Raw genomic sequence first — 11,506 nt, forward strand, 5'->3', positions numbered from 1 at the left:
TTTTTTTTTTTTTTTTTTTTTTAATAGTAGAGACAGGATGTTGCCTGGGCTGGTCTCAAACTCCTGGACTTGAGCTGTTTGCCTGCCTCAGCCTTCAGAGCCACAGCACCTGGCCCAAAGATTTTTATAGAATTTGAATTTTTATCCATTATAAAAAGTTTTCCCTTTGTTCTCATGCCCATAAAAAGTTGAAGAATATATGGAAGAGGAGAAAGAATAAAAAACCACTTATAGTCTTATCCAGGACAAGTATATTGACTGACAATATTTTGATATATTTCTTTTAAGTAAAGTGTATGTATTTCTTTCTCTTTCTCTCTCTTTTTTTTTTTTTTGTATGGCATCTTGCTCTATTGCCCAGGCTGGAGTACAATGGTGTGATCTTGGCTCACTGCAACCTCTGTGTCCTGGGTTCAAGTGATCCTCCTGCCTCAGCCTCCTGAGTAGCTGGTACTACAGGCACCCGCCACCACGCCCAGCTAATTTTTATATTTTTAATAGAGACAGGGTTTCACCATGTTGGTCAGGATGGTCTCGATCTCTTGACCTCGTGATCTGCCTGCCTTGGCCTCTCAAAGTGCTGGGATTACAGGCGTGAGCCACCACACCCAGCCTAAATTGTATGTATTTCAAGACTTTTATTTGTTTTTGTTTCTGTGGATTAAAATACCTAGCTTTTCTGTATTTTCATGCTAATATTAGCAAACCAGAACCACATTGATTTTTAGAGAAGCTAAAATATTTGTTAATCCAAAAAGTACCACAGAGTATGCCAAGTTCTTTTGATTTTTTTTTTTGTAAATAGGGTCTCTCTCTGTCACCTAGGCTGGTGTGCAGTGGTGCGATCTCAGCTCACTGCAGCCTCAACCTCCTAGGCTCAAGTGATCCTCCTACCTCAGCCTCCTGAGTAGCTGAGACCACAGGCATATGCCACCATGCCCATGTAGATTTTAGCATGTTGCCCGGGCTGGTATCAAACTCCTAAGCCCAAGTGATCCACCTGCCTTTGCCTCCCAAAGTGCTAGGATTATAGGTGTGAGCCATTGTGCTGGCCTTTTTACTTTTATTTTTATTTATTTATTTATTTATGTATTTTGATAGAGAGTCTCACTTTGTTGCCTAGGCTGGTGTGCAGTGGCATGGTCTTGGCTCACTGCAAGCTCTGCCTCCCAGGCTCAAGCGATTCTCCTGCCTCAGCCTCCTGAGTAGCTGGGATTACAGGCGGTGGCCTAGCTAATTTTTGTTTTTTTGTTAGAGACAGGGTTTCACCATGTTGGCCAGGCTGGTCTCGAACTCCTGACCTCAGGTGATCCACCTGCCTCGGCCTCCCCAAGTGCTGGGATTACAGGTGTGAGTCACTGCGCCTGGCTGTTTTGTTTTATTTTAAATTGAGACAGGGTCTTACTCTGTCACCCAGGCTGGAGTGCAGTGGTATAGCCATGGGTCACTGCAGCCGCAGCCTCCCAGAGTCAAGTGATCCTCCCACCTCAGCTTCCTGAGTAGCTGAGTGCAAGCTACCAAGTCTGGCTAATTTTTTCTTTTTTCTTTTTTTTTTTTTTTTTTAATAGAGTTGGAATCTTACTATGTTACCCAAGATGTGGGCCAAGTTTCTTCAAGGCATTGGTATCTCTTTGAAATTTACCTCCTTCTCAACACTTACCAAAACATGGATTCACTGGCCACCATTACCTCTTCCTATGCCTGCCAGATATGGCAAATAAAAATATTGAAGATTGAAATATTACATATGCTGTGCTTATGCTAAAAACATATTCATTATTTATCTAAAATTCAAATTGAATTGCGCATACTGTTTTTTTAACCTGGCAACCTTACCTTTTATCCTACCATAGTGTAGGGGTATAAGCTATATTAGAATTTAATGAATTTAATTTTTTTTTTTTTTTTTGAGACGGGGTCTCACTCTGTCACCCAATCTGGAGTGTAGTGGCACCTTCTTGGCTCACTGCAACCTCCGCCTCCCAGGTTCAAGCAATTCTCCCACCTTGGCTACCTGAGTAGCTGGGACTACAGGAATGGGACCCGTAGTCCCAGCTACTGGTCCTGAGTCCTGTAGTCTAGCTGTAGTCCTGTACTCCAGCTGTAGTCCTGAGTAGCTGGGACCACCACACCCACCTAATTTTTATATTCTTTGGCATTTTGATTATATACACAAATTTAAGTGTTAACATTTATTTAAGAAATTGAGTAAGTTGAGTATTTAAGAATGAATTTTCACTTTTAATACTTGAGAAGTCAAGTCAATTTTTGCAGTTGCTGATTTGTCAGTGATGACCAGGGCTTGATGAGGCCATGCCTCCTGGGAAATCAATAAACAATTATTTCAGTTTAACTTTAGGAACAAGGTTGCTGCCTCCTCTCTCCAAAGAAAACAGTAGAACCGTTAGAGACATAATTGCCCTGACTAGGCTAAAAATACCTTTTCCTGAAAGATGATGTGGCTAATCTTTTTTTTTCTGTGTTTATTCCAAATAATTATTTACAGAGCTGTTGTTTGAGTTCTGTTTGTTCTCTGCAGTAAGGTGTATGCCACCCCTATATTAATTTCTCCAAACACTCAGTAAAATAATTGTAACCAGAGGATTTTGTTAGCATTCTGAAAAACATATTTGTAAACTCCCTTATTTCTCCTGACCTATCTAAACCTGTGGTATACCTTAAGTGAGGGAAATAGCTAGTCTGTAGGATTTTTTTTTTTTTTTGACACAGAGTCTCACTTGGTTGTCCAAGCTGGAGTGCAGTGGCGTGATCTTTGCTCACTGCAACCTCTGCCTCCTGGGTTCAAGTGATTCTCATGCCTGAGCCTCCTGAGTAGCTGGGATTATAGGATTGCACCACCACACCCAGCTAATTTTTGTATTTTTTGTAGAGATGGAGTTTTGCCATGTTGGCTAGGCTGGTCTCGAACTCCTGACCTCAAGCGATCTGCCCGCCTCAAGCCTTCCAAAGTACTGGGATTACAGGTGTGAGCCACCATGCCCGGCCTAGTCTGTAGGATTTTAACACCCTCTTTAGTATGAAGAAATTGTTCACTCAGTACTTTTTTCGTATAAATATTATATTTGACTGTAAATTTTACAGTAGTCTTAAGGAAAATTTAACCTTTGCTGTTAGATTCTCTTATAAGAAGGTACGTAGGGTATTAGCTAGGTTTAAAATTAAATTAGCCCAAAGTGTTCGTATTTTGGTAAAATTTCTGTTTTAAGAGATCTTTATGGTGGTTCCCAAATTTAGGTTGTATCAGTTTCTTAAAATGAATATGTTCAGAGATTGGGATTCAGTGAGTCTGGAATAAATGAAAACTTTATTTTTTATGTGATTCTAACAGTTACATGAACAGAGTCCCTTATTCATAATTTATTGAAAAACATTACCAAAACATTAGTGATTGCAGTTCAATGGTATTGAGTGTTTATACTTGAAATTTTACTGTGACCATGGGTGATATGGTCTTTGCTTAGACCTCACAATCCAGTGGGAAATGAGGATCAGTAAACACAGTTTTATTGCAATGTATGAACAGAAAGGGTCACCTTCAGATACTGTGTGATCTCACTTAAATGTGGAATCTGAAGTTCAACTACTCAAAGTAAACAGTAGAATGGTAGTTACCAGAGCCAGTTGGGGGCAGATAAAGGGGTGTATTGGGCTGGGAAAGGGGAGACATTGGTCAATGGATACAAAGTTTCAGCAGAAATAAGTTCTGGTGTTCTATTGCAGGGGTTCTCCTCTGCTCCCTGTTCCTGGTTAGGAACGAGGCTGCACAGCAGGAGGTGAGCAGCGGGTTGGGTGAGCATTACCATCTGAACTTCGCCTCCTGTCAGATCAGTGGTAGCATTAGATTCTCGTAGGAGCGTGAATGCGAAGAATCCTATTCTGAACTGCACATGAGAGGGATATCTCTAATGAGAGAGAATCTGAGGTAGAACAGTTTCATCCCCAAACCACCCCTACCCCTATTCTATTGCATAGCACCATGACTATAGTTAATAATAATGTATTGTATATTTCAAAATAGCTATGAGAGAATTTTAAAATGTTCTCTTCACAAAGAAATGATAAATATTTGAGGTGATAGATATGCTAATTAGCCAGATTTGATCATTGCACAATGTATGCATGTATCAAAATATCACATTGGCCGAGCATGGGGGCTTATTCCCAGTACTTTGGGAGGACGAGGCGGGTGGATCACTTGAGCTCAGGATTTGGAGACCAGTCTGGGCAACATAGCAAAACCCCATCTCTACAAAAAATAGGACAAACACACCAGGCATGGTGGTGTGTGCCTGTAGTCCCAGCTACTTGAGAGGCTGAGGTGGATCACCTGGCTTGAGCCCGGAGGTTGAGGCTCCAGTGAGCCATGATCATGCACTCCAGCCTGGGTGACAGAATGAGACCCTGTCTCAAACAAACAAAAGAACTCTATCACATTGTACCTCATAAATATATGCAATTATTATTTGCCAATTAATTAAAAAAAACTTTTGAAAAGGAAAGTCACCTTAAATCAATTAGGTGAATCAGGGATGACATCTTAGAATATGTACACCTAAACTGAGCCATCAATGCTGATTAGGAATTTGGTAGGTAAAGAGAGGTGGAGAAACGAAAAAACAAAAAGAAATGGCACATGTGAAGAATGGCCTATTCAAGGAAAAGAAATTGATTATGGGTAGTGTAGGGGGACAGATAGGACAACTAGGGAAGACTAGAGAGGCAGCCATCTTCAGAGCATACAGTGCCATGAAGGCCATATAAAAAGTAGAGCTTTACTACTAAGAACACTTGGGAAGCTATTGAAGAAATTTAAGTAGGGGAGTAACATGATACATTTGCATTTCAGAAAGATTATTTAGGTTGTAGAATGAAGAGTGGATTGGAGGGATTAAGAATTTGAGTAGAGAAATTAGTGAAAAAATGATGTAACCCAAAGGAAGGGTGATGATGGCTAGGATTTGGTTAATGGTTACAGGAACTGAGAGAAGTGGACAGAGTTGAGAGACATTTAGAAGGTGGGTTAAACATGATTTGTAGTAGATTAAGGGAAATAAAGCATGTGATTTTTGTTAGATGTATACATTATTGGGTACTTATTTCCATTTCCTAACCTGTAATTCCTATTGCCTGTGAATAGAATGAATATTAACAGTGCACTAAAATGCTTCAGCCAGTCCACCCAAATTACAGTCCTTTCGTAGCTAATTTAGAGTAATGTATTTTATTCCAGATCTAAAAGTATCCAGGAAATCATTTTACCTTTGCTGTGTTATACCTTTGCTGTGTTTTATTTTTTTTATAGTTAATACCACAAAATTGATTCTAGGATATATTTTTGAAATAACAACTATTGTTTTCAGTGCATAAAAGTAAAAAGAAGACAATGCAACCCTTACTGACATGCATATGTTCAAAAAGTATAGTATAGATTAATTTTATGGAATAAAAGGTAACTTTCCTCACTGTGCATTCCTCTCTAATACTACAAAATACCACTGTAGCAATAGAGTCATCTCAAGTATCCAAAACAAAAACTTAATGTATATATTCTGTATTCTTTCTTTTGAATTTGCAGAAAAGGGATTTTACCTGACCCATTCTCTACTTACTTTAAAAAAAAATCTGGTGCCCTTAAAAACACAAAGATTGATTGTATTTTTATCTCCTGCACCACTGTATAATGATATATGGATGTATCTTTATTTAACCAGTCCTGAATGATGGCCTTTAGATTACATTTTAATTATTATAAAAAAACTGCAGCAAATATTCATATATTGATAGTATATCCATAGGTTTGTAGAAATAAACAAAGACCACTCAGATGAGAACAGAGACTATTTATGCAGAGGTTGCTATAGTAAAAGAACTTGAGTTTGGCAGAGACTCAGAGGCAGGCAGGGGAGTGGGAAAGCTTTACAGTGAAAAAAGGAAGGTTTCAGAGATGCCTGATGGGAAATTGTTGGCAGCAGGGAGCTGGAGGTGGGCTAACTAGAAGCAAGGCATCTTATATGATTGGTGTTGAGGGAGTATACTTGGCTTTCTTGGTTGGTCCTAAATTTCTCAGGTTGAGATTACGATTGATAAAATTGTGAGGTCTAAGGATGTGTGTGTGTGTGTGTGTGTGTGTGTGTGTGAATGATTTCTAATAAATATTACAAACTTGCTCTCTAAAATGTTTATATCAATGTAGTTTCTCACCAAAACTATACTAGAATGCCTTTTTCTCTCTACCCCTTCCAGCACAGGGTATATCAAATTTTAAAGTATGTGCTAACCTGATAGGTAAAAATTAATGTACACATAAACATTTACATATGCCGATTCATTCTTTTAGATTTCTAAAATTATTTACTGGAATAATCATAAGTTTTGAAAAGTTGTCATATATAATTGTCTTAATGACAGAAGTGACTAAAAATTAAGTACAGCCCATCCTTCAGCAATAGGTTTGAACTGTGCAGGGCCAATTATAAGTGGATATTTTTCAGTAAATATATTGAAACTTTTTTTGAGATTTGTGACAATTTGAAAAAACTTGCAGACGAAGCGCAGCCTAGAAATAGTGAAAAAATTAAAAAGTTAAGTATGTCATAAATGCATATGTATGTAGATACTAGTTTATCATTTAGTACCATAAAATACACATAAATCTATTATAAAAAGTTAAAATTTCAAAACTTAAATACACAGACATTTAGACAACCATACATGGTACCATTTGCAGTTGAAAGAAGTACAGACAAATGTAAAGATACAGTATTAAATCATAAGTGCATAAAATTAATTGTAGTACATGCTATACTACTGTAATAATTTTGCAGCCACCTCCTGTTGCTATTGTGGTGAGGTTAAGTGTTGTGAGTATATGCTCAGAAATGCCGTGTGACTCTAATCATCTCCACTTGAGCAGTTCCTCTGTCTAGTAAATTGCATATTGCAGTAAAAAGGGATCTCTCCCAGTTCTCATGTATTTTTTTAATTGTGTTTACTGGAATACTGCAAACCTTGAATAACACTGTGGGACCCATACAAAATGCCACTTGTGATCCTGGAAGTACTTCTAAGAACAGGGAAAAGTCATGATATTATAAGAAAAAGTTGAATGCAGCTGGGTGCAGAGGCTGAGGCAGGAGCCCAGGAGTTCTAGGTACTAGTGTGCTGTGATTGTGTCTGCAAATACCTTATTTAAAAAAAAAAAAAAAAAAAAGGCTGAATAGCTTGATATGTACTGTAGATGGAGGTCTGCAGCTGGGGTTGCCTGCCATTTCGAGATAAATCAATCCAGTGTAAGTACCATTGTGAAAAAGCAAATTCATGAAACTGTTGCTGCAGCTATGTCAGCAGGTGCTAAACCTTGCACTTTCTGTGCAAGATTAATTTTTAATCTTATATTAAAAATGCAGCTTGTGTGTGGGTGCAGGATTGCTGTAAGAAAGGCATACCTATAGACTCTACTCTGATTGAAGAAAAGGCAAAGTTATGTGATAAAGCAATAAGAAAGTGAAGGATCTAGTGCAGGAGAATTTTTTTTTTTATCTTAAGATTTATTTCATGTGTTTTCTTTAAGAAAGCTTTCGTATCTTTTAAACATTTTTTAAATTTGCCATTCACATTTAAATCTTTTTTCCACCTCAATTTGATTTTATATCACATGAAGTATTGAAAATATCATTTTATATATAACCCATAACGAATAGCTCCTTATTTTCTCATTCATCTGCAGATCCACTTTCCTTATATGCTTCCTCATATAGAAATACATACCTGTGTTTCTGTCTTTTCTAATTATTACGTAACATTTCTTTTATTGTGTTGATTCCTGAAAAGAATACCACATTGCATCAATTATTCCAGCTAGTTGTTGAAGCAAGTCCTTCAAACTTATTCTTACTCTCTAAAGTCTTATTAAGTCTTGAGCTTCTCTTTTTCATTTTAAGTTTAGAATTAAGTTGTGATATCATGTCTTTTGCAGGGACATAAATGGAGTTGTAGGTTACTATCCTTAGTAAACTAACACAGAAACAGAAAACCAAATGCTGCATGTTCTCACTTATAAGTAGGAGCTAAGCGATGAGAACACATAAACACTTAGAGGGGAGTAACACACACCGGGGCCTTTCGGAGGGTGGAGGGTAGGAGAGAGAAGCTATGGAAAAATAACATTAAGTACAATGGGTACTGGGCTTAATTGCAGGAGAATTTTAATGCTAGCAAAGGATGGTTTGACAATTTTAGAAAGAGGTTTGGCATAAAAAAATGTCAAGGTAACAGGAGAAGTTATTTTTCCTGACCTAGAAATAGCAGATGAGTTCCCAGATGCCGTTAAGAAAACTCACTGAGGAGAAAGGATACCTGCCTGAACAGATTTTTGGTGTTTCGTTTTTGAGACATGATCTCACTCTGTTGCCCAGGCTGTATCCTTGCCCTCCTGGGCAAGTGATCCTCCCACCTCAGCCTCCTGAGTAGCTGGGACTACAGGCATGTGCCACCATGCCGAGCTAATTTTTAATTTTTTGTAGAGATGAGGTCTTACTATGTTGACCAGGCTGGTCTCGAACCCCTGACCTCAAGGAATCCTCCTACCTCGGCCTCCCAAAATGTTGGGATTATCGGTGTGAGCTGCCTTGTCTGGCCCTGAACAAGTTTTTAATGTAGATCAAAGTGCCCAGTTCTGGAGAAAAAAAATGCCACAAAGGTCATTTATTAGTAAGGAAGAGAAGTCAGCACCAGGATATAAGACAGGAAGGCTAACTACTGTTTTGTGCAAATGCAGACTGGTTTGTGATACACCTTAACACCTTATTTATAAAGCTGCTAACCCCAAACCTCAAAGGGAAAAGAAACACCAGCTGCTAGTCTTTCGGTTGTACAAGAAGAAGACCTGGACAATGAGAACCCTTTTTCTGGATTGGTTCCATCAGTGCTTTGTTCTGAAGTCAGGAAGTATTTTACCAGTAAGGGGTCTGCCTCTTTTTGAGATGGAGTCTCACTGTATCGCCCAGGCTGCAGTACAGTGGTGTGATCTTGGCTCCTCTGCCTCCTGGGTTCAAGGGATTCTCCTGCCTCAGCCTCCCAAGAGCTGGGATTACAGGCACACACCACCGTGTCTGGCTAATTTTTGTGTTTTTAATAGAGACGGTGTTTCCCCATGTTGGCCAGGCTGGTCTCGAACTCCTCACCTCAAGTGATCCCCCCCACCTTGGCCTCCCAAAGTGCTGGGATAACAGGAGGATTACAGGCGTGAGCCACTGCGCCCAGCCTAGGGACTGCTTTTTTTTTTTTTTTTTTTTTTTGAGATGGAGTCTTGCTCTGTCGCCCAAGCTGGAGTGCAGTGGAGAGATCTCGGCTCACTGCAAGCTCCGCCTCCCAGGTTCACACCCTTCTCCTGCCTCAGCCTCCCAAGTAGCTGGGACTACAGGCGCCTACCACCACGCCCAGCTAATTTTTTGTATCTTTAGTAGAGACGGAGTTTCACTGTGTTAGCCAGGATGGTCTCGATCTGACCTCGTGATCCGCCCACCTCAACCTCCCAGAGTGCTGGGATTACAGGCATGAGCCACTGCACCCGGCCAGGACTGCCTTTAAGGTTCTTTTGATATTGGATGATGCCCGTGGCCACCCAGAACCCCCTGAGTTCAACACTGAAAGCATCAAAGTGGTCTACTTACCCCAAATTCTACATCTCTAATTTAGCCTATCAGGAGGTCATAAGGACCTTTAAGGCTCGTTACTCATGGTACTCTATGGAAGAGAACCTGGTTAAACATCATGAAAGACTGGGAGTATTACACCATTGAAGATGCCATCGTTGATGTAGAAAAAGTTGTGAAAGCTATCAAACCCAAAACAGTAAATTCCTGTTGGAGAAAACTCTGTCCCGATATTGTACATGAGTTCACAGGATTTACAGCAGAACCAATCAAGGAAATTATGAAATAGATTGTGGATGTGGCACAAAAGGCAGCAGTGGTGGTGAAGGGTTTCAAAATACAGATCATGGAGAAATCTAAGAGCTAATAAACACCACATGAGAGGGATTAACAGAAAACAACTTCATGGAGATGAGTGATTCTGAACCAGTGCCAGATGATGAGGAAGATGATGTAGAATTAAACAGTGCCCAAAAACAAATTCACATGCAGCAGTCTGACAGAAGGCTTCTGATTATTCAAGATTGCTTTTGACTTCTTTTATAATATGGCCCCTTCTATGATACCAGCACTGAAACTAAAGCAAACAATGGTAGGATTGATACTATACAGATAAACATTTTTTACAGAAATGAAAAAGCAAAGAAGTCAGAAATTATGACGTAATCTGTAAAGTTACATACAGTATGCCTGCGTCTCCTGCCTCCCCTTCTACCTCCTTCACTCTTCTGCGTCTGTCACCCCTGAGACAGCAAGACCAACCTCTCCTCCTCCTCCTCAGCCTACTCAATGTGAAGATGATGAGTTACGAAGACATTTATGATGATCCACTTCCTCTTAATAAATAGTAAATATATTTTCTCTTCTTTGTGATTTATTTAATAACATTTTCTTTTTTTGTAATTAGAAGAGAGCTGGAGTAATTAACATTTTCTTTAGCTTTAGGAATACAGTATATAACATATACAACATACAAAATAAGTGTTAACTGACTTTATGTTGTTGGTAAGGCTTCTGCTCATAAGTAGGCTATTAGTAGTTAAGTTGTTCAGGAGTCAAAAGTGACATGTGGGCCAGGCATGGTGACTGACACTTGTAATCCCAGCACTTTGGGAGACTGAGGTGGGAAGATTGCTTGAGCCCAGGAGTTCAAGACAATTTGGACAATATGGCAAGACCTCATGTCTACTAAAAATTTATCCAGACATAGTGGCATGTACTTGTGACTGTAATTTCAGCTACTTGGGAGGTTGAGGTGGGAGGATCGCTTGAGCCCAGGAGATGAAGGCTACAGTGAGCAGTGATCACACCACTGCTCTCCAGCCTGGGTAACAGAGCAAGATTCTGTCTCAGTAAATGAATGAATGAATGTTATATGTGAATTTTCTCCTCTGTGGGGGGTTGGTGCCACAACCACCATGTTGTTTGAGAGTCAACTAAACAATAAAGAACAATTTTATGTTTATGGGATTTTTGACTAATTAATACAATACATGATAACCATTTAAAAGTCACAATGAAGTGAAAATTCAATCTGTAAAATTTAAGTATACTAGGTTTTCTTTGGTTTGTTTTGGTTTTTTAAAGACTATGAACAGTTTTTAGGTTCACAGCAAAATTCAGAGGAAGATATGGAGATTTTCCACATTCCCTCTGCCCCTATGTATCATAGCCATTCCCATAGTATACCAAATTTTAGGTGAAATAATAACTTGATTCTTAGTTTTCTTCTAATACAGTATTGAAACTGTTTTTCAGATTCTTAGTCTTTCTCAGCTATTTTAAATGTGATTTATTAATACTTGGTTTATAAATAAAACAATGAATCTTTT

The 11,506-nt window shown here is 39.0% G+C and overlaps 1 protein-coding gene across 1 annotated transcript in view; it reads left to right on the forward strand.

Moving 5' to 3' along the window:
- The window catches only part of PIK3CB (phosphatidylinositol-4,5-bisphosphate 3-kinase catalytic subunit beta), a 195,695-nt gene that overhangs the window by 85,251 nt on the left and 98,938 nt on the right, over nt 1-11,506 (forward strand). The window contains 1 exon segment of the mRNA XM_017895819.1: nt 3,742-3,767. Within this exon segment, the coding sequence (XP_017751308.1) occupies nt 3,742-3,767 (26 nt within the window).

The sequence above is a fragment of the Rhinopithecus bieti genome, unplaced genomic scaffold, assembly GCF_001698545.2.
Source record: "Rhinopithecus bieti isolate Rb0 unplaced genomic scaffold, ASM169854v2 scaffold_26603, whole genome shotgun sequence".
Lineage (NCBI taxonomy): Eukaryota > Metazoa > Chordata > Mammalia > Primates > Cercopithecidae > Rhinopithecus > Rhinopithecus bieti.